The following is a 24,267-nucleotide window of genomic DNA, read 5'->3' as shown; positions in this document are numbered from 1 at the left end:
CTTCCAAACTCACACCTGCGTAAGTCTCATGCTTCTGCAATTCTTTACTCTGCTATTTTAATGGGAATTTACCTCATAAAAGAGGGTGATTAGAGTTTAACGGCTCGTCCATTCCCAACAATATAGACTCTTTATGTCTGTACGTCTAATGTTGTTCTTTGTGTAAAAAGTTGCTCTGATAGACCCCCTCACACTGAAATTGCAATAAAAGGAACCTTTGTTTAAAAAGTATTCGTGACAAGGCCACTGAGTCCCAAATAGAGAAGACCAAGAGAGGCGGATTCAGGAATCAAGTTTATTCAGGCCATACCGAGTTCTCTTCCTAAAGGAAGAGCAAACTGGGAACGTAGCATTACATTCAAGGTTATCAGGAAATTATCACCAGAGAGCGCTTACATGCCTGGCATTATTATTGCGGAAAGTAACAGGCGAAAGATTTATACGATCTGAAGAGAAAACAGGGACATTCTTTCCCACATGTGGTGGACCTGTCCTAAATCCCATGCATATTAGGCTTTAGGACTTCAGAAGTGTTTTCAGTGCCCAAAAGTGTATCTACTCTCCCATAAAATAGCTTGCTTTATATTATGCACCCAAGAGACAAAATAAAGTAGACATTGGTTAAAAAAAATCACATTTGGTGTACTCACAACCTTCCTATGTTCAGCATACACAGTGACACAACTTATCAATCAGTTACAAATATGTTTGAGAGTGTTTCAGTGTGCCATCCAGTCAGAGCATCTCTCTTATAATCAACAACAGATAAGTGTTTGCAAGCCTGTGATCTGAGAAGTCCCAAAGTCCAAAGAAGTCTGTGCTCTGTGCTCGTCCCAGGGCGGATCATGTGTTCTGCAGCCCCTCCCACAACTTCTCAGGAAAAATATAGAGCAAGGAAAAAAGCTGCATACCAGAACACACACACAATAAGCAAGAAACAGGATTATAAACAAACAAATTACTAGAGGAGGCTTGAAGAGGGTTGTCATTTTCAACATTATGACTGTACAATTCTCTTGCCCTAATACCTGATCTTAAAGACGTGGATGGTCCCGTTGCTGAGGGCCACCGCCAAACGCCCATCCCCGGCCACGGTGGCCACACGGGGCCGGTCAATGCCGTTCTCAGCTGTCAGGAAATCCCCGAGCACCTCCCCGGCCGGGGAAAGGGCCAGCACCCGGTTGACCTCCCTCAGGACCACATAGACGGTGCCCCGAGGGTCGGCGCAGACGGCCCCCGGCTGGCAGCCCCCCAGCTGCCCCTCCCGGCACTTGGCCACCAAGGCCCCGTTCTCTGTGAAGAGCAGCACGCTGTTCTGTTGCCAGTCTGACCCCACGAGGCCCTCCTTGCACCCGGCCAGGAAGACCAGGCAGAGCTTGGCGGGACCCCCCGGATAGACCGTGCCCACCTGCCGCCCTTCCAGGTTGTAGAGCTCCACGTGCCCCATTACGCTGACCGCCAGGCGGTTGCTCCCCAAGGCCGCCACGGCATGGCTGGCTTGACACTTCGGCAGCGCCCTCTGCCAGGCCAGCCCCCCATGGCCGTCCAGGAGGAAGAGCCGGGAGCCGGCCGTGAAGGCCACCTTGCTGCCCAGGGTGGCCACGCTGAAGGGCGCCACCCCCTCGGGGACCGGCACCGTCCCCCTGAACTCCCCCTGCAAGGAGAAGCGCTTCAGCCGCCCGTTCGTCTCGTCGGCCACCAGAAGCTCCCCAGGGCCAAAGGGGCACAGGCCGGTCACCTGCGGGCGCCGCTTGTCCGTGGGGGTCTTGGCCCAGAAGCTGCAGGAGAAGAAGGCCTTGGGGGCCGCACGGCTGGGAGCTGCAGGTAGGACCTCTTGACCGGAGGGCTTCCTTGGGAGGGGGGATGCGGGGGCCTCACCCCCATTCTGACCCTCTTGCTGCTGCTGCTGCTGCTTCTTCGCCTTCTTTTTCCTTCTCTTCTTCTCTGCTCTGCTGAACTCCTCCTCTTGCCCTTCCTCTTCCTCCTTTTCTTCCTCCTTCTCTTCCTCTTTCTCTTCCTCTTTCTCTTCCTCCTTCTCTTCCTGCTTCTCTTCCTCCTTCTCTTCCTGCTTCTCTTCCTCCATGAACTCCAGGCGGAAGGGGCTGCGGCCACCCTCCAGGTCCGCCAGGTCGATCTCCAGCCGGGGCAGCTGGACCTGTGGGGTCTCCTGGGGGGAGTGTCCCTCCTGGAGCCCCTTCAGCCGCTCAGAGACCAGTTGCTCCAGGGAGAGGACCTCCACCCCTTGGCCCTGGGTCAGGACCCTCCGGGCGAAGGCCGCCGTGCTGGAGGCCACCTGCTCCTGCAGCTCCAGCTCCGAGCGCAGGGCCGCCCAGGCCTTCCTCCGCTCCTCCACATGCTCTGAAAGGCGGGCCAGCACCTCCTCCCGCTGGGACAGCAGCCACGCCACCGCCCGCGAACAGGCCTCTTCCACCCGGGTCCGGATCCTGGCCTGGCCGGCCTCCAGCCCCTCCACCGCGGCTTCCAGGCCGGCCCTGTCTGTGGCCAAGCGATGTGCCACCACCTCGACCTTCCCCAGGAGCTCTTCGACTGCCAGGCGGCGCTCCTCGGCCGCTTCGGCCAGGGTCCGGCAGGGATGCTGCAGGTGAGGGCCCAGGCGGCACTTCTGACACAGCGGGGCAGCACAAGGGTCGCAGAAGAAGCGCAGCTCCTCCCCAGAGTGCTTCTTGCAGCGGGAGGCCTGCCGCTCCCGCACCTCCTGGTCATGGTGGCCTGAGAGGTATCCCTCCATGTCCACCACGCGGTGGCTGTGTGTCAGCCGGGAGCAGCGGTGCCCCCCGGCGCAGGACGGGCACATGTCGTCGGCACAGTCCAGGCAGTGCGAGGAGGCCGTCCGGGGGGGCTCCTGCCCGATGAGAGGGCACAGGGCGCAGGCGGGGGAGGAGGGCGCCCTCCCTGCGGGGCAGGCCAGGTCCAGCAGCCCGTTGATGAAGAAGTTGGTCTTGAGGGCGGCCACCCCTCCGGCCGGGAGGGGCACCCAGGTGCGGCACTCGGGGCAGCGCAGCTCCTGCGCCTCCGCCTCAATCTCTTCTTCCTCTGCGTCCTCTTCCTCCGTCCGCCCGTCCAGCAGTGTCTCCAGGCAGCCCTGGCAGTAAGTGTGGAGGCAGGGCAGGATCTTGGGCTGGCTGAAGCGCTCCAGGCAGATGGGGCAGGAGAGGAACCCGCTGGCCAGCGCCTCCCACAGCCAGGAGGACGAAGGGGCCGCGCTGGGGGAAAGGCCTTGGGCGGCTGCCATATCGGGGTCACCACTGGACTCACGGCACTGCAGGAGTGGGCTGTCTGGGATGAACGGGTCGCAGAACCTGTTGGAGACAGCAATGAGCGGTCCAGTCAGTACAAAAAGACAGGTTAATGGCTTCCGTTGCTATATGCATGTTGCTGTGCTCTACCCCTTCTTTAGAATAGAATAGCTTTATTGTTATTGTATGTCATATAACAAAATTTAGTGCCACCCCCAATGCACATTATATATGTAGAATTACAAGTACCCACCTGTAAGGATGTTATGAGTTAAAAGAAATTATTATTAATATGATTTTATTTGTTTGTTAAAAAAAAAGAAAAGAAGGAGTTATATATTAATGAAGGCAGGCCTCCCATAGAAGCCAGCTGGAAACAGTATACAACAGGTTGCCATAGCAACATAGCCTCTCTTTGGAGGAGAAGGGGCATGGCTTAGTTGGCAGTTAAAGCTTAAACCCTTTTTAAAAAGTTAGTTGATGTTCGACTTTTGAGGACGTTAGTGGCTGTTTGAATCAGCTGAAGAGAGGTTGCTCTTTGACAGCTTAGAAAAGCTGGGAAATTGAGGCTTGTTCACACAAGCAGACGGCAGCTTATTGTCATTCAGGGAAAGGCTGAGGATATAAGCTGACCGGGAGTTTAGTCTAGAGGGAGTCGGTTAAAAAAATAAAAAAATAAAAAAAGAAGATCAATCCACGGCTTGATTGTTAAAGTGATAGTTAGATTGAAGAGAAGTTGTTTAAGAAGTATTCATACAAATAAGACTGCACTGTAACTCAAGATCCTGAAACGTCTATATATTGCAACCACAAGCTGATGTACAAATAAACTTGAACTTCGTTGTTGTTCATAAAGATCAGTCTCCTTGCCTCACTCTGCGCCTGGGGAAAAGCCATTACCATTTACCATTTACCATTTATCATTACCTCACATTGGTGGCAGTTACGGTACCTTCTTATATAAGTTACCATATTTACTCATATAAATTCCCCAGTTCTGTTATCCTTCCTTATCCTCCAAATCCTCCTGATATATATACTCCCTCCAGACATATTTTCCCTCCATATTTTAAGGACTGTTCACACCACCCTTCCACATTCTAATCCGCATGGCACAACCCCGTAAGGCAGCATCAGTGTGAAACCACATCAAGCCTTTGCTGACCTGCATGTTCAATGTCCACATGCTCTTTGGTTCTCTGACTCTCTGACTAACCCAGACCTGCACAACATTAAAATAGGGCAAAACTCTTTGGGCAGCATGCTAGCACTGGACAAGGGGCAACTTTGCTCTTGGGGATTTGACCCTTTGGTGTCCTTTCTTGTTTTGAATAAAAGATGAGTGGTTTGGATGGAATTGTATGAAAGGTGTATGCAGGGGCAGCTGAACCAGTAAGCAAAGTATGCAAATGCGGAAGGAGCCAATCCCCGGGGGGCCCAATTGAGGCGCCTGGTTCAGTGCCCAGAGAGAGAGAGAGAGAGAGAGAGAGAGAGAGAGAGAGAGAGAGAGAGAGAGAGGCGGGCAAACAAAAGTTCTAGGAAACAGCAACACGAGGCACGTTGCTAAACAGAAATGCGCCTCAGGTTTCCCTAGGCTGGGCCTTTGCGGAGGGAGAAAACTCCTCCCTCCAGTAAAGGCCCGGCATTTTGGGGAAATATCCATGGCTCTTATTCTTCCACTTTCATTGCATTTGTGTGTGTGTGTGGGGGGGGGGGGGGGGTTTGCCAAAATACGGTTTGCTTACACTTGAAAATTTCCTAGGGCTGGCCCTGGATGTATGGTTGTGGCCTGGAGATGCCACCCTAAGAAAGGAGGCCTGGAAAACTACAAAAGGAGAATTCACGAACTATAATTAAAAGTTACTGGTGAGAACTGCTGAACTGCTGACATTGATGACCAGAAACAAATAATGAACTGGTTGACTCTTGGTGGAAAACAACATGTTTACATTACCAGAGACAATGACTCTTTTTAAGGAAGCCAACACAATGCCCCTTAAGAAGGAAAACCAATGATCGGTTAGCAGGCTGGTTAGCAGCCAGCTACAATAAATCACTCTGACTAAGAGGTCATGAGTTCGAGGCCAGCCCATGTCGGGGTGAGCACCCAACAATTAAAAATAAAATATAACTCCTGCTCGTTGCTGACCTAAGAAACCCGAAAGATAGTTGCATCTATCAAGTAGGAAATTTAGGTACCACTTATATGTGGGGAGGCTAATTTACGGCACCATAAAAATCACCCAGCCGCCATTGGAATGAGGAAGTGCCATCACAGTGGATGATGAAGCAGCTGCTCCCCTGTGGCCGGAATCAAGTATACCCTCAGGAAGCTGGAAGCTGGAGAAGGTTTAAATTGCCTCTGTGTCTGTCTCTGTCTCTGTTCTATGTTATATGGCATTGAATGTTTGCCTTATATGTGTACAATGTGATCCGCCCTGAGTCCCCTTCAGGGTGAGAAAGAAGGGCGGAATATAAATACTGTAAGTAAATAAATAAATGCCAACATCTGCTTGGAACTGACGGGAATCAGGATGTTTTAGCTGCCTGTCATTAATTTACAACTTTTTGGAACAACATCAACAGAAATATTGCCATATAAGAGACACTTTAGCATTCCTAAATGGTGGCAGACAGGAATCTGGTCCACTTGCCATCTCCTCCAAGGGATAGAGGAAAGTGGTGTATTTGCAGAAAGGCAGATTTGTTTGGACTTCGAGTCTTTTTCTGTCCGACTTCGAGTCTTTTTCCAGGAGAAGGAAAAAGAGATGGCAATGTATGAATGTAGGAGTGAATGTTTATATGTGTGTGAATGCTGAGTAAAATGCAATTCCCAATGTAGCAGGCCTGGGCAAACTTTGGCCCTCCAGACGTTTTGGACTTCAACTCCCGCAATTCCTATGGATCACAAATCTCTTTGCAGACAACACCAAATTGGGAGGGAGGGCTGATACTCCAGAGGACAGGATCAGAATTCAAAAGGACCCCAAAAGATTAGAGAGATGACAGGCCAAGACTAACACAATGCATTTCAACAAGCAGAAATGTAAGATAGGACACTAATGCAGAAGAAATGAAATGCAAAGATAGAGGATGGAGGACGCCTGGCTCCGCAACAGAGTTCCATGTGAAAGAGATTTTAGAGTCTTGGTGGACAACAAGTCAAACGTGAGCCGAGAGTGTGATGCAGCAGCATAAAATGCCAATGAGGTTTTGGGCTGCATCCAAAGAAGTTGAGTGTCCAGATCGAGGGAAATCCTGGTGCCTCTCTATTTGGCTTTGGTCAAACCTCTTCACCTGGAATCACACTCTGTTCAGTTCAGGGCCCCACAGTCCCAAAGAGATATCGACTCTAAGCTGGAAGGAGTCCAGAGGAAGAGGGAGACTCAAAGGGTCAAAGGTCTGGAGACCACGAATAATCTCTATGAGCCAGCAAGATCCTTAAGATCATCTGGAGAGGCCCTGCTCTCAGTCCTGCCTGCCTCATAAGCGCGGCTGGTGGGAACAAGGGACAGGGCCTTCTCGGTGGTGGCTCCCGGCTGTGGAACACCCTCCCCAGAGATATTAGACAAGCGCCAACTCTTATGGGCTTTAAAAAGGTAAAGGTTTCCCATGACATTAAATCCAGTCGTGAATGACTCTGGGGGTTGGTGCTCATCTCCATTTCTAAGCCAAAGAGCCGGCGTTGTCCATAGACACCTCCAAGGTCATGTGGCCAATGGCATGACTGCATGAAGCACTGTTACCTTCCCACCGGAGCGGTACCTATTGATCTACTCACACTCTGGGGGTTGGAGCTCATCTCCATTTCTAAGCCAAAGAGCCGGCGTTGTCCATAGACACCTCCAAGGTCATGTGGCCAATGGCATGACTGCATGGAGCGCCGTTACCTTCCCACCGGAGAGGTACCTATTGATCTACTCACATTGGCATGTTTTCGAACTGCTAGGTTGGCAGGAGCTGGGGCTAACAGCGGGCGCTCAAGCTGCTCCCGGGATTTGAACCTGGGACCTTTAGGTCTGCAAGTTCAGCAGCTCCGCGCTTTAACACACTTTGCCACCGGGGCTTTAGAAGAGCTCTAAACATGGCTATGTGCCCAGGCTTTCAACGAATAAACAATAAAGATGATATGGACTGACTCATGGATAAAGCACGAGGTTACCAGACGAACGGATCTCAGCATAAGTATTTTTTATATACTGTAATTTTATACTGTATTTAATAGTTTTTAACTGATTTTATGTATTGTTGATTGATTTTGTATAGGCATCTAATTGTACCAATGTTGTAAGCTGCCCTGAGTCTCTTCGGGTGAGAAGGGCGGGATATAAATATTGGAAATAAATAAATAAATAAATAAATAGTCTTAAAGAGCTGGAACTGTTTAGCCTCCAGAAGAGAAGTGTTATGGTTGAGCCTTCAGGCTCCGGTAATGAAAGAAGGGGTCGTAAGACTCCTCGAGAGTCAGACACTCTCGAGGAGCGTGAAAGGAAACGGCTCCGGGATTTGTTTGCAGAGCCGACAGATGAGGACTCATTTGAGGGTTTTTCTCAGGGTTTGGAGGAAGAGATGGCCAGCTCGGAGGAGGACGACATGGAATAGACTCGTGTGAGGGAGGATTTGGGTGTTGGGGAAACAGGCAATGAAAGCATGGGAGGTGATTGGCAGGTTGCAGGATCAGACCCATGGACTGGTTGGAGGGATGGAGCGGGATCCACAGCTGGGGATGCTGTGGGGCGTAGTCGAAGGTGCTTAAGCTCTGATGAGGATGAGGATGTTGGGGCGTCTGGAATTGGGATGGCAGCTGACAGCGATGATGAGCTTGAACTGTGATAAAATGGGGTTTGGGACCAATGTCTAATTGCGTTGGGCAAGGTAATCTGGACGGACGCTTGGGCTCTTGCTGGGGAATTTCCTGAAGACGGGTGTGATTCGTTACTGGATACGTAAGTTTACCAAGGACACTGGGCATCGACGGCGGGAGGAACTGTGCGGGGTTTTTCTCTGTGCAACTTGTGTTTAATCTCGATAGCTTGGACCTCCGTCGTCTTTTTGACGGGCAATATCTACTCGCAATGGATTGACGCTGGACTGACTGACTACGATTCCGGATTAACCCTTCTGCTGGCTATCGGTGTGACCTTTGGATTCCCTGACGACTACGCTTGGCTTTTGATCTTCTGGACCGGATTGGGACCCTGCTGTTCCTGAGTAGCAGAGAGGAATCTGCCGCCAGTCTTTTGTTTACATTCCAACTCCTGTTGATTCTCTTTTGTTTGCATTGTGTGCCAAGCTGTGGGGCCGGGCTGTGGCGCAGCTGTTGAGCAGCTGCCTTAAATCACTCTGACCATGAGGTCATGAGTTCGAGGCCAGCCCGTGGCGGGGTGAGCACCCGTCAATTAAAAATAAAAAATAGCCCCTGCTCGTTGCTGACCTAGCAACCCGAAAGATAGTTGCATCTATCAAGTAGGAGATAAGGTACCACTAATAAAAGTGGGGAGGCAAGATTAACTAATTTACGACCTGGTATGAGGAAGTGCCGTCAGTGTGAATGATGAAGCAGCTGCTCCCCCCTGTGGCCAGAATCGAACATCCCCTCAGAAGAAAGTTAACTTGCCTCTGCGTGTGTGTCTCTCAGTCTCTGTTTGATGTGTTTATGGGCATTGAATGTTTGCCCTATGTGTGTTATAATGTGATCCGCCCTGAGTCCCCTTCGGGGTGAGAAGGGCGGAATATAAATACTGTAAATAAATAAATAATAAATAAGCTGAAGTAAGCTCTTTGATTTAATCCGGATTATACTCCTGTTTAACCCGGTTTTTCCCTTTGAACTGTTTAAGCTCAAACTGAGCTGCTTTTTGGTTATTTAGCACACTGAAGTCAAGTGTTTGCCCTGTTCTTTGTTCCTTACGGGCATTTTTAGTTCTGTAACCTCAATAAACTGAGTTTTGATTTACTTGCTGGCGTTCTGTCTCTGACAGATTGCCCAACGCCCATAAAAAAGTTTTTCTAGTGAGGTACCAACGTCAAGAAGATGATGGAGGAACTCAAGGCTCGTTTGGATCAGCTGCAGGCTGCTTTTAATGCTGCACAAGCAGCACAGCCAGCTAAGGGACATGTAATGACTCCTGAACGTTTTGATGGGTCCCGGGACAAGTTGCCTACTTTTTTGGCTCAAATTGAACTTTACTTTTCTCAGATTAGCCCACAAGCTTTTCCTACGGACACCAGCAAAGTGGCATTTATTTTGAGTTTATTGACCGGTTCAGCGGGACAGTGGGCAACTAATTTAATTTTGGGTAATGACCCAGTCAAGGACAATTTGGTTAATTTCAAAAGATTATTATCGGACACTTTTGGGGATCCCCTCCGTAAGGAGAATGCTAGCTGGGCTCTTTACCGGTTAAAACAGGGAAAAGGGTCTGTTTTGGACTATTTGAATAAGTTTAATTCTCTTCGCCATCAACTGGACTGGGGGGAGAACGCATTTATGCTTTTGTTTATAGCTGGTTTAAGTGACCATCTTCAAGATGAACTGGCGCGGTTAGAGCCAGCAGATAATTGGGACGCTTTTGTGGCTAAGGTTTTGCGTTTGGACGCCCGGTTTGAATCTCGTAAACAATCTCGGGCTATGTATGCGCCATCTGTATCTGTATCTAGGGCACCTGTGGCTAAGGGGGAGGAGCCTATGGAGCTCGGGGTGTTTAGAAAGTTGTCGACGGCGGAAAAAGATCGTAGAAGGCAATTAGGATTATGCCTGTACTGTGGGACTGCTGGGCACTTTGCTAGGAATTGTAACATCAAGCCTTCTCAGTTTTCGGGAAAAGGCCAGCCCTAGTGCGATGTGAGTCCAACGCACTAGGGCTTACAAGGCAGTCACTAGAGGGAAAGAAACATGTTTTTGTACCCATTTTTCTGTCTGTTGGGGGAAAGGAACTTGTTTCTACTCTGGCACTGCTGGACTCAGGGGCTTCGGTCTCGTATGTGGATGTTGGGTTTGCTAGAAAATATAGGCTCCCTACAAAACGCAAAGCGTGTGATATATGGGTGGAAGGAGCGGATGGGAGATTACTGGAATCTGGGGTGGTTAATCGTGAAACCTCAGGGATAACATGGGAGGTGCAAGGGATAACTGGAGAATTTGTATGGGACATCACACGGTTACCAAGATACAATGTAATTCTGGGTATGGATTGGTTAACGTTGGTGAATCCTCAAGTGGATTGGGTGAAGCGTACTATAGATTTTAAAAGGCAGGGATGTTTTATTTTAAATTCTTCCCAGCTTGATATGGAGGGTGTGCCTATTGTATACAGGGAATTTCAAGATGTTTTCTGTAAGAAGGAAGCAGATAAATTACCGCCTCATAGATCATATGATTGTGCAATTAGACTGGTGGAAGGCGCTAAATTACCAGCAGGAAGGTTGTATGCTCTAACGGTACCTGAGAGACAAGCTTTGAGAGAATTCCTTGATGAAAATCTAGCCAAAGGGTTTATCCGTCCATCGAGCTCTCCAACTGCTGCACCTGTGTTTTTTGTGGCTAAAAAGACAGGGGAGCTTAGGCTAGTATGTGACTATCGGGTTCTTAATAAGTATACCATTCGTGATAGGTATCCGCTACCTTTGATTTCGGAACTTCTCTCAAGGGTTCAAGGGGCTAAGATCTTTTCTAAACTTGATCTACGGGGGGCATACAATTTGATTAGGATACAGGAAGGTGACGAATGGAAGACGGCATTCAATACGTGCTTCGGATGTCACGAATTTCGTGTGATGCCTTTCGGACTGTGTAATGCGCCCGCCGTCTTCCAAAGGTTCATAAATGATGTGTTTAGAGATTTGATTGATCAGTTTTTGGTGGTTTATTTGGATGACATATTAATTTTTTCAAAAGATGTGAAGGAACATCAGCAACATGTGAGGCAGGTGTTGCAACGTTTACGGGAAAATGGGCTCTTTGCTAAGGCCTCCAAATGTGTGTTTCATGTGTCAGAGGTGGAATTCTTGGGACATGTAGTTTCCGGAAAAGAACTAAAAATGGACCCGCACAAAGTTGACGCTGTCAACTCCTGGCAGGAACTTAAGTCTAAAAAAGATGTACAGCGTTTTTTGGGTTTTGCTAATTACTATCGTGAGTTTATTCCAAACTTTGCTAAACTTACTGTACCTTTAACACAGCTATTGCGCAAGAAGCAACCGTTTGTGTGGGGAAGGGAGGCTCAAGATGCGTTTGAACAGTTGAAATCTAGTTTTCAAGATGATAATATACGAATACATCCAGACATTGATAAACCATTCATAGTAGAAGCAGATGCTTCTAGCTATGCGTTGGGAGCTGTGTTATCTCAAAGGGATTCATCAGGGACCTTGCGTCCCTGTGGATTCTATTCCAGACAACTAACACCTTTTGAACAAAATTATACCATCTGGGAAAAGGAATTGTTGGCAATAAAGGTGGCGTTTGAGGTGTGGCAGCACTGGTTAGAAGGCGCACGTCATCAAATTGTGGTCAGATCTGACCACAAGAATTTAGAACATTTACAGACTGCCAAGAAATTGAATCAACGTCAGATTCGATGGGCCTTGTTTTTCTCTAGGTTCAACTTTAAGGTTCAGTTTGTGGAAGGGAAGGTTAATTTAAGGGCGGATGCTTTGTCTCGTAAGCCAGAGTTTAAAACCTGCGAGCAAACAGTGCGTCAGACAATATTACCAACTGCTTCTCTGTGTGTGGTAGAGAATGAGTCTGGGCTACACACTCAGATTCTAGAGGCTCAAAAGAATGATAACTGGACTCAAGAACAACTCATATTGCTTTCGGTAGGGACTCGTACTGTGCTACCACATCTACAGGACCAAGAGGGGGTTTTGGTGCGTAATGGGCAAGTTTATGTACCGGCGGGTTCACTCCGGTTGGAAGTAATTAGGGCACATCATGATGAGCCGATGGCTGGGCATTTTGGCAGGTTTAAGACTGTACAACTCATTACCAGGAATTATTGGTGGCCTAAAATGCGACAGGACATTCTTCGTTACTGTGATAGTTGTGCAGTATGTCAACAGAGCAAGACGCCTGTCGGGCGCCCTAGGGGATTACTGTCTTCCCTGCCTGTTCCTGAAAGGCCCTGGCAGATTATTTCTATGGATTTCATTTCTGATTTACCTAGATCTGGGGGTTACACGTGTATCTGGGTGGTGGTGGATTTGTTTTCTAAAATGGCTCATTTTATACCATGTTCAACGGTTCCGGCGGCTCCTACGTTGGCTTTACTTTTTACTAAGCATATTTTCCGTTTGCATGGGGCTCCTGAGATTATTGTATCTGATAGGGCTCCTCAGTTCGTATCTCGTTTTTGGAAGCATTTCCATGAGTGTTTAGGAACCAAGTTGAATGTGTCCTCTGCTTTTCATCCGCAAACGGATGGACAATCTGAGAGAGTTAATGGGCTGTTGGAGCAGTATTTGCGCTGCTTTTGCCTAGAACAACCTGGTGATTGGATGAAGTGGTTGTCGGTAGCCGAGTTTGCTTATAATAACGCTACGCATACGTCCAGTCGACACACGCCATTTGAGTTGACTTATGGTTTCCATCCGCGGGGGGGAGTGGCACCATCGACCAATCTGGTTTCCTCTGACCCTGTATATCGCTCATCTGAAATGGCTGCCTTACATGATATCGCTCGTAAGTTGTTGTTAGAAGCCAAGGCAGCTCAGAAAACTCAAGCAGATAGACATCGGCAGGCAGGGGAGGAGTTAGAAGAGGGGGATTTGGTTTGGTTATCCTCTAAGTATATCAAACATTCTGGGGGAAAGTTTGCACCACGGTATTTGGGGCCATTCCCTATTGTTAAGAAGATCTCTTCTGTGGCATTTAGATTACGTTTGCCGTCCTCTCTTAAGGTCCATCCTGTATTCCATCGTTCTTTGTTAAAATTGGACACTTCTGGGCAACGAGCTACTGTGGCCGCGGAGGTCTCTGCTGTGACTCCACCTTCGGAGGAGGAGGCCTTTGTGAGGGGGGATAGTGCTATGGTTGAGCCTTCGGGCTCCGGTAATGAAAGAAGGGGTCGTAAGACTCCTCGAGAGTCAGACACTCTCGAGGAGCGTGAAAGGAAACGGCTCCGGGATTTGTTTGCAGAGCCGACAGATGAGGACTCATTTGAGGGTTTTTCTCAGGGTTTGGAGGAAGAGATGGCCAGCTCGGAGGAGGACGACATGGAATAGACTCGTGTGAGGGAGGATTTGGGTGTTGGGGAAACAGGCAATGAAAGCATGGGAGGTGATTGGCGGGTTGCAGGATCAGACCCATGGACTGGCTGGAGGGATGGAGCGGGATCCACAGCTGGGGATGCTGTGGGGCGTAGTCGAAGGTGCTTAAGCTCTGATGAGGATGAGGATGTTGGGGCGTCTGGAATTGGGATGGCAGCTGACAGCGATGATGAGCTTGAACTGTGATAAAATGGGGTTTGGGACCAATGTCTAATTGCGTTGGGCAAGGTAATCTGGACGGACGCTTGGGCTCTTGCTGGGGAATTTCCTGAAGACGGGTGTGTTTCATTACTGGATACGTAAGTTTACCAAGGACGGGGCATTGACGGCGGGAGGAACTGTGCGGGGTTTTTCTCTGTGCAACTTGTGTTTAATTTTGATAGCTTGGACCTCCGTCGTCTTTTTGACGGGCAATATCTACTTTCACTGGATTGACGCTGGACTGACTGACTACGATTCCGGATTAACCCTTCTGCTGGCTATCGGTGTGACCTTTGGATTCCCTGACGACTACGCTTGGCTTTTGATCTTCTGGACCGGATTGGGACCCTGCTGTTCCTGAGTAGCAGAGAGGAATCTGCCGCCAGTCTTTTGTTTACATTCCAACTCCTGTTGATTCTCTTTTGTTTGCATTGTTTGCCAAGCTGAAGTAAGCTCTTTGATTTAATCCGGATTATACTCCTGTTTAACCCGGTTTTTCCCTTTGAACTGTTTAAGCTCAAACTGAGCTGCTTTTTGGTTATTTAGCACACTGAAGTCAAGTGTTTGCCCTGTTCTTTGTTCCTTACGGGCGTTTTTAGTTCTGTAACCTCAATAAACTGAGTTTTGATTTACTTGCTGGCGTTCTGTCCCTGACAAGAAGGCTGAGAGGAGACATGAGAGCCATGTCTAAATCCGTGAAATAGTTCCATAACAGGGGCCGGGCTGTGGTGCAGCTGGTTAGTAACCAGTTGCAATAAATCACACTGACCGAGAGGTCATGAGTTCGAAGCCCGGGTCGGGTTAAGCCTCCGACCATTAAAATAGCCCCGGCTTGCTGTTGACCTATGCAGCCCCGAAAGACAGTTGCATCTGTCAAGGGAAAATTTAGGTACGCTTTATGCGGGAGGCTTATTTAACTAATTTACAATGCCACAAAACTGCCAGCAAAACACGAGGAAAAGAATGAGGAAGAACAGCCACCAGTGGACGGTGAAGCAACAGCTCCCCCTGTGGCCGGAATTGTGAAGCTGGAAAGATGTTAAAATGCCTCTGTGTCTGTCTAAACTGAATGTTGTTTGTCTGTTGGCATTGAATGTTTGCCATATATGTGTTCATTGTAATCCGCCCTGAGTCCCCTTCGAGGTGAGAAGGGCGGAATATAAATACTGTAAATAAATAAATAAATAACACATAAGGAAGAGGGAGGGGGCTTCCTTTCTGCTGCCCTGGAGACTAGGACTGAATGCAGCCATGGGTTCAAATGACAGGAAAGGAGATTCCATTGAATATTAGGAAGAACTTCCCGAGTGTAAGAAGAGCTGTTCAGCAGTGGAACTCTCTGCCTCAGAGTGCAGCAAAGGCTCCTTCCTTGGAGGCTTTTAAACAGAAGCTGAATTGCCATCTGTCAAGGGGTGCTTTGATTGTGCTTTTCCTGCATGGCAGAAGGGGGTTGGACTAGATGGCCTTTGGGGTCTCTTCCAACTCTACTATTCGATGATTCTTCCTTTTGTTGAGGAAACCCTGGACCTTATCACAAAGGAGAAGATGGTGTGCCTGACACCCTATGCATACAAGTTTGACAGCTGTGATGACATGATGCCCGGAGCCCTTCCGTGTTTGATTTAATTAAGTCTATATAAAAAGGGGGATCATTGTGCCTCGAATGGATCCTGCGCTTTCAGGATACAAGCTGCCGCCCAGTTGCAAACATCCATCTTGCAAAGGACTGCGACTTAAGAATGAGGCTGAGACAACGGGAAGTGAGAGGAGGAATCTCCCCCTCGGAAGGAAGGGGACATTATTGAGTCATTCTATATTTTTATATAGACTTAATTAAATCAAATTTCTATTTTAGTTACAAAGTTTTAATTCTTAAAATAGCTGAAAATGACTGTTAATTGGTAATATCTAGTTACAAAAGAATGCTACAACGTCTGTTGGAAACACTTGAAAACTGTGTCAATACACTTTGAAAGAAATCAAGCTCCATTGATAAACTTCAGTGGACACTCAAGAGGGTTTTTCTTGTCTCATTGTGCTTCTTATGTATGTTTTCAAACGTTTAAGAGGTGAAACTGTTACGGATTGAGGATGATAAATGGAAGCTCTTCCGTGTGCCCGTGATCCAGAGTCACCCGCAGAACAATAACATGCCACTCAGGTTTGCAGAACAAAAACACAGGAACTTTACTGATTCCAAGAGATCAAAAAAAGCAGTACAGTAGAGTCTCACTTATCCAAGCCTCGCTTATCCAAGTTTCTGGATTATCCAAGCCATTTTTGTAGTCAATGTTTTCAATATATCGTGATATTTTGGTGCTAAATTTGTAAATACAGTAATTACAACATAACATTATTGTGTATTGAACTGCTTTTTCTGTCAAATTTGTTGTATAACATGATGTTTTGGTGCTTAATTTGTAAAATCATAACCTAATTTGATGTTTAATAGGCTTTTCCTTAATCCCTCCTTATTATCCAAGATATTCGCTCATCCAAGCTTCTGCCGGCCCGTTTAGCTTGGATAAGTGAGACTCTACTGTATTTACGATGGTCCCTCTGATCACTTACAGAAGTCCACAGTCATAAACAGTCCTTTCTCAGTTCACAAATCTGCTTCAGAGAAGAATACAGTCCTGGTTTTTCTCCCTCTTTTCTCAGCAGCAAACAGGCCTCAAAATAGCAAGGCCTCTCTGAGTACTACACACTGCTCTCTCCACCAGCAGTACTCCGCCAGCACTGAAAAACTTGTCCAAACTGGTTCTGCAGCAGCAGAACAGAAACTGTAAGAAAGTCAATCCCCAGATCTTTGCAAGCTCGGCCACTCCCTTTTCCAGTTAACACACACACAGCACAGAGCCTTTGCAAACCATGACAAAAACGACATTTCATTTGCAGCTGATGACACTGGCAATATTGCAGAAATCTGAAGGACTTTCCTCACATTCAGAAAAACCTGTCCATCCCAGACAAGATATGCTTCCAGTGCACTGGATGGTTTTTCTGCAGGTGCCATCATTTCCCCATGTTTTTTTTTTTTTGATAGAACCAATTAGGAAATGACATTGATAGCCCAGGAACAAAAATCATAGTGTTACATAGTGTAATATATATATATTATGTAATAATATAATATATATATATGTAATATATATCTATATATATAAAATAAAGAAAAATAAAGTCCTAATTAGAGGGAGAGCAATAATTGTTTTTATCCAATTGCTGACAGTTTAGAGGGCTAATCTCTGCCCACTTGCTCTCCTAGCAACCGACTCAGCCAAGGGACAGCCAGGGTTCAGTTAGGGGACAGGCAGATTTAGGCCTCACTTAGGCTTCTTCCACAGATTATCTAATTTGCACTGGATTATATGGCAGTGTAGACTCAAGGCCCTTCCACACAGCTATATAACCCATTTATAATCTTATATTATCTGCTTTTATTACCACCATATTATCTGCTTTATTTATTACCACCATACTTTGCCACAGCAACGTGTGGCTGGGCACAGCTAGTGTATATATATATCATATAATCTATAAACACAATCTATCCATCTGTATATCTATCTATCTATCCATCTATCTATCTATCTATCTATCCCCATAATAAAAGTGAAAATCTGTACGTGTATATGTGGCACACAGACAGCCCCGGCCTCCACAAACAGGCTCTAGTTCCCAGGGCTGAGGAGCCACCAAGTCCCTCCCTCCCAGGTTACGGTGAGCACATCCCAGGGTTCCTTTCTCTCGCCATTTGCATGGCCCCACCCACTGCCTCTCCCTTAACCCTTTCCTACCCTTTCCTATGGCACACAGCAAACAGAGGAATTGATCTGCCACTGAACATACTGGAGAGAAGGGTTTGGAGAGTCTTCACCATGATTTACGGGAGTTGTAGGGACTGGGATGTATAGTTCACCTGCAATCAAAGAGCCCCCTGAAGCCCACCAACGATGGACCTGGAGCTAACTTGGCAGACAGACCCAACATGGCCAAATTTTCATACTGGTGGGGTCTGGGGGTAATTGACCTTGACATCCAAAACTTCATGTTATACAACAAATTTGACAGAAAAAGTAGTTCAATATGCAGTAATGTTATGTTGTAATTACTGTATTTATGAATTTAGCACCAAAATATCACGATGTATTGAAAACGTTGACTACAAAAATGGCTTGGATTATCCAGAGGCTTGTTCTACAACTGTCCTGCCCAGTTCTATTGTGTTTTAGCGTATTGTTATTGCTTGTGGTTTATACTGTTTTAATTGTTTTTAATTTGCCTTTTGTTTTGTATTGTTATATTGTGTGTTTAGGCCTTGGCCTTTGTAAGCCGCATCGAGTCCTTCGGGAGATGCTAGCGGGGTACAAATAAAGTTTAATAATAATAATAATAATAATTGATCATATCCTCAGCTGCTGTAAGAAAATCGCACAGACAGACTACAAACAGAGGCACAACTACGTGGCCCAAATGATTCATTGGAACTTATGCCTCAAGTACCACCTCCCAGCAGCAAAGAACTGGTGGGATCACAAACCTGCAAAAGTATTGGAAAATGAGCACGCAAAGATACTATGGGACTTCCGAATCCAGACTGACAAAGTTCTGGAACACAACACACCAGACATCACAGTTGTGGAAAAGAACAAGGTTTGGATCATTGATGTTGCCATCCCAGGTGACAGTTGCATTGATGAAAAACAACAGGAAAAACTCAGCCGCTCTCAGGACCTCAAGATTGAACTTCAAAGACTCTGGCAGAAACCAGTGCAGGTGGTCCCGGTGGTGATGGGCACACTGGGTGCCGTGCCAAAAGATCTCAGCCGGCATTTGGAAACAATAGACATTGACAAAATCACCATCTGCCAACTGCAAAAGGCCACCCTACTGGGATCTGCACGTATCATCTGAAAATACATCACACAGTCCTAGACACTTGGGAAGGGTTTGATTTGTGGTTTTGCGAAATGAAATCCAGCATGTCTATCTTGTTTGCTGTGTCATACAACGTCGTTGTGTTGATAATAATAATAATAATAATAATAATAATAATAAGTGAGGCTTGGATAAGTGAGACTCTACTGTAATATAATATAATATAATATAATATAATATAATATAATATAATATAATATAATATAATATAATATAATATAATATAATATAATATAATATAATATAATATAATATAATATAATATAATATAATATATGCTCTAGCAGGATGTCCCTCCTGCAAAGACAAAGTTTTGGCAGTTTAGTCAACTTTCCCCGTGTTATTAGGATAGAACCAATTAGGGAATGATGGCATTGATCACCCAGGAACAAACACCACGGCATGCCACAATCTGATGATGGTGATGATGTGGCTGTTCGTGGAAGTGGGCAGAGCCCCCCCCCCCCCCGAAGGACCACCTTGGACCAAAAGCTTACCTGAAGCCAACCTGAAGCCTCACCGCCCTCCTTCTGCGAATAGATCCAGCAGAAACGAAACCGTCCCGCCGCAAATACACTTCCTCCTCCTCCTCCTCCTCCTCCCCTCCCCTCCCCTCCCCTCCCCAAAAGGTAGCTCGCTTTCTTGGCCCCTCCCTCCGCCGAATCCTCGCCATCAGGTTGTGTGATGCGTTTTGGACTGTGTTAAAAACAGAGATGCAGGTAAGGCTATGAGATGACATTTGGTCCTGCCCCATGGATCGTCCTCTTCTCATGTTTATTTACACCGCTTTTCAGAATCATAAGAGTTTGAGGGGACCTCTCAAGGCCATCTAGTCCAAGCCCCTTCTGCCATGCAGGAAAAGCACCATTAAAGCCCCTCCCGACAGATGGCCACCCAGCCTCTGTTTCAAAGCCTCCAAGGAAGGAGCTTCCAAGCAGACTCCGGGGCAGAGAGTTCCACTGCTGAACCGCTCTCCTTACAGTCAGGAAGGTCTTCCTAATGTTCATGTGAACCCATGGCTCCATTGAGTCCTAGTTTTCAGGGCAGCAGAGAGGAAGCTCCCTCCCTCTTCCTCAAAGGGACACCCTTTCACATATTTATACATGGCACCCCTCATGCCTCCTCTCCGCCTTCTCTTCTGAGGCTAAACATGCCTGGTTCTTCAGGACACTCCTCAGAGGGATTATTCCTGGGCTCCAGACCTTTCATCCTTTTAGTTGCCCTCTTCCTCTGTTCACCTTCCAGCTTACAGCCAATATCTCTCTTGAACTGCTTGGCCCAGAATGGGACACAGTGTGATTCCAGGTGAAGTGGCCTGACCAAAGCGGAAGAGAGCGGCACCAGGACTTCTTCCCTCCATCTGGACACTCAACTCCTTCGGCTGCAGCCCAGAATCCCATTGGCTTTTTGAGCTGCTGCCTCACACTCTTGGCTCATGTCCAGTTTGTTCTCCACGAAGGCGCCCAGATCTTTCTCACATGGATTGTTGTCAAGCCAGGCATCATCCATCCTGTATCTTTGCACTCCATTATATGGGCTGTGGCGCAGCTGGCTAGTAACCAGCTGCTATAAATCACTACTGACCGAGAGGTCATGAGTTCGAAGCCCGGGTCAGGTTAAGCCTCCGACCATTAATAGCCCCGGCTTGCTGTTGACCTATGCAGCCCCGAAAGACAGTTGCACCTGTCAATTAGGGAAATTTAGGGACGCTTTATGCGGGAGGCTAATTTACAACACCATAAAACTGCCAGCAAAACACGAGGAAAGGAATGAGGAAGTACAGCCACTTCTGGACGGTGAAGCAACAGCTCCCCCTGTGGCCGGAATCGTGAAGCTGGAAAAATGTTAAAAAATGCCTCTGAGTCTGTCTAATGTATGTTGTTTGTCTGTTGGCATTGAATGTTTGCCGGGGCTATTAGTGGTCGGAGGCTTAACCCGACCCGGGCTTCGAACTCATGACCTCTCGGTCAGTAGTGATTTATAGCAGCTGGTTACTAGCCAGCTGTGCCACAAATTAGGCACCAAAACATCATGTTTTACAACAAATTCACAGAAAGAGCAGTTCAATACATGGCAATGTAGTAATTACTGTATTTACAAATTTAGCATCAAAACATTGCAATGTATTGAAAACATTGCCTCTGTTCTATATTATGGCATTGAATGTTTGCCTTATATGTGTGCAATGTGAACCGCCCTGAGTCCCCTTCGGGGTGAGAAAGAAGGGCGGAATATAAATACTGTAAATAAAAATAAATAAAAATTTGACTACTAAAAGGCCGACTGCATTGGGTAATACAGAACATTGGATAAGTGGAGGTTGGATAAGCGAGACTCTACTGTATATATATATGTATATGTATATATGTGTGTATATATATGTGTGTATGCAAAATGTATATAAAGTATACAGAGGTGTCTTAATTATATAACACTAGCTGTGCCCGGCCAGGCGTTGCTGTGGCAAAGTGGTGGTGGTATTGGTTAAAAATTGTTGTGTAATTTTTATTTGACGCTATTTGTATTTTTTTTTATTAATTTTATTGTAAGTTATCTTTTTATTTATTATATTTTATTATTTTCTTGTATTATTTTTAGTTATTTTCTGTTATTATAGTATTTTATTGTATTAATTTTTTAGTGTTTTTAATTATTTTTAGTGTTTTTTATTATTTTTTATTGGGTTGCTAGGAGACCAAGTTGGAGGAGCTTAGCCTTCTAACTGGCAGCAATTGGATAAAAGCAATTATTCCTCTCTCTCTAATTAGGACTTTCTTTTTCTTTTTCTTTTTGTTGTATCAACCTAGAGGCGTGGGTGATGGGTTGTGTTGTCAAATTTCGAGGTTGGGGGGCCTGTAGTTTTGTTGTTTTGTGGGTCGCCGTGATGCCATCACTCTTTTATATATATAGATTTATCCCAGTCTTGCTCTTCTTTCTGCCAGTACCGAGACCTGGCTCTGCTGCTCCTTCTCGGGCCCACATCTGGATCTGCTGCTTCCCCGCGCCGCCACCAGAGGGCGCTCCGAGCCAGCCTCGCCAAAGGACTTCTCAGGACCAGAGAGAGAGGCCTTTCCCACCGCCTTTATTTTCCCTTCCACAAATCAATCCCTGTTTTAACATCAACAGCAGCATTACAACAGTCTTATTACTATTATTGGTATTTACATGTACATTGCAACACAACACACGAGCACATTAGGTCCAAGTGTCTGGGATTCGCCTCTATTATTATTATTGTATTATGTCACAGCAAACAAGATAGATATGCTGGATTTCGTTTCACAAAATCACACCGGCCTCCAACTGACAAAGAGTTCTTCTCTCACCCTGGACTTCCCACAGATGTATATGAACCTTCCTTGCTGAGTTTCTCCATACCTCACAACCGCTGGGGATGCCTGCCATGGATGTGGGTGAAACGTCAGGAGAGAATACTTCTGGAACATGGCCACACAGCCTGAAAGACATACAACAACCCTGAGAAGCCACTCTCGTTGTGTTAATCACACCACTGCTGGGAACTCAATCTGTGAAGACTGTGTGTTGACCGGCTGTGCACCAACCTCCACACATTAAAAAATATCACGCACAGGCGTCTTCCCAGAAATGGAGGACCATCATCCTCGAACTACGAGGGATCGCCCCTCGCAGCCCCCCCCCCTTACCTGCAGAGAAGTGTCCACTTTGTCCAGCCGGGGCCGGAAGGTGCCTCTCTCCGGCCCTTCTTCTGGTGGAGGGCTCTGTGGGGGGAGGGGGAGTTATGTGAGCCCTTGGGCACGTCACACTCTCTCAGCCTCAGGGGGCGGCCAAGGCAACCCCCCCCCCCGACTCTGAGCCAAAGGCTGAAATCTGGCTCGAAGGGATTGCCGGACTCCCCTTTTATAACCACAGAAGGGAGAGGGTCTCCTTGCAAAGGGTCATTGCTTTGTCGCCACATCCTGCCCAAGTTTCTAGTCCCCATCAAGGCAATAGATCAGCCAGTGCCAGCCCCATTGCCCTCTCTGGTCCCTTCTGCACTGCCATATAATCCAGATTATCAAAGCAGATCTCCTGGATTTATATGGCAGTGCAGACGGGGCCTCTGTCCGCCCCTGTCTCTATTCTCTCATCCTTTTTGTTACAGGATCCTTCTCAGGGACAGGCCTCCTCTTATGCAAAGTTTCTGAGCACATGCCAAGCCCCTCATCCCGCCATTGCCTTCTTCTCCTGTGAGCATGGAGAGAGGCAAGATGTCTGTGGCCTCTTCTACACTGCCATATAAAGTCCAGTTGATCTGCTTTGAACTGGATTCTATGGCAGTAGAAACACATTTTTTTTTCATTGGGTTGCTGTGAGTTTTCCAGGCTGCCTGGCCATGTTGCAGAAGAATTATCTCCTGACATTTTGCCCACAACTATGGCAGGCATCCTCAGAGTTTGTGAGGTCTGTTGGAAACGAGGCAAGTGGGGTTTATATATCTATCCCTGTCTGATGTCCACGCTGGGAGGAAGAACTCTTCTCTGTTGGAAGCAAGTGGTAATGTTGCCATTGGGCTACTTGGTTAGCACTGAATGGTCTTGCAGGTCCAAAGCCTGGCTGCTTCCTGCCTGGGGGGAGGCACTGCAGACTAATTCAACCAGAGAAGTCAGGCACTGCAGAGCACTTGATGAAGTAACCTGTGTTGAAGTGGGAATGATTGTATATAGAGTTGTTTAAATGTAATTGAGTTATAGTGTTGCAATGTGAGCTGGAGATTGCATCATGCACTGTCTGCTGTCCACTATGCGAGTGTGTAAAGAGTTAACTGTGTATTGCATCAGACAGCAGAGGTGGTTATAAATAGCTCCCTGTGTTATGCCCTCTGCCCTCTGCTCTCTGCCTCTCTGCGCTCTGTCTTTATATATCGTCTTGAGAGTTTTCTGTTTGTTAGTAAATCTTATATAGAAAGCAAAACAGGCTTCAGCCTCTTTATTGGTGCCAGTGATTCTTCGTTGATCTTCCGCTGCATGTGTGTTTATCCAAACCGCGCGCTCTGACAACCTGGACACAGAATATTATTGTTTGAGGACACAGAAATACACTTCTGCTGCCCCTGACCGCCCTGCCTCTCAGGCCGCTCTCAGGCCACCGAGTCCCAAACAGAGAAGACCAAGAGAGCACGGGGACAATTTCAACTGAAAGGAGGAAACCATAAAAATGAATGAAATCTGACTACCAGTGGTAAAAATACTCAGGACAGCAAAAAAAGAACAACACTCTGAAATCAGGGGAATTCCAGACAGGAAACAATCAGGGCTAGCTAAGGATTCCCAGGGCAGGAATCATCCTTGAAGCTGCAAGGCCATTCAATGCTAACCAGGTGATTAATTGCAACATTCACACTTCCTCCAGTAGATTAGAGTTCTTTCTCCCACCCTGGACACTATTCCACAGGAATATCAAGCCCCCTTGCCTAGTTTCCAACAGACCTCACAACCTCTGAGGATGCCTGCCATAGATGTGGGTGAAACATCAGGAGAGAATGCTTCGGGAACATGGCCAGGCAGCCCGGAAAACTCACAGCAGCCCAGTGATTCTGGCCATGAAAGCCTTCGATGACACAGAGGCAACTATGTTTTTC

The 24,267-nt window shown here is 46.9% G+C and overlaps 1 protein-coding gene across 1 annotated transcript; it reads right to left on the bottom strand.

Moving 5' to 3' along the window:
- Positions 1–281: 281 nt before the first annotated feature.
- Positions 282–19,215, bottom strand: LOC100567036 (E3 ubiquitin-protein ligase TRIM56). Its single transcript, XM_062957281.1, has 2 exons — positions 19,166–19,215; positions 282–3,320 (listed from the first exon to the last, which is right to left on the bottom strand). The coding sequence occupies exon 2, from the start codon at positions 3,251–3,253 to the stop codon at positions 1,022–1,024; it is 2,232 nt and encodes a 743-aa protein (XP_062813351.1). The 5' UTR covers positions 3,254–3,320; positions 19,166–19,215; the 3' UTR covers positions 282–1,021.
- Positions 19,216–24,267: the final 5,052 nt, after the last annotated feature.

Source organism: Anolis carolinensis, chromosome 6 (genome assembly GCF_035594765.1).
Source record: "Anolis carolinensis isolate JA03-04 chromosome 6, rAnoCar3.1.pri, whole genome shotgun sequence".
Taxonomy (NCBI): Eukaryota; Metazoa; Chordata; class Lepidosauria; order Squamata; family Dactyloidae; genus Anolis; species Anolis carolinensis.
The sequence above is the reverse complement of the archived record's forward strand: the minus strand, read 5'-3'. Positions and strand labels throughout refer to the sequence as shown.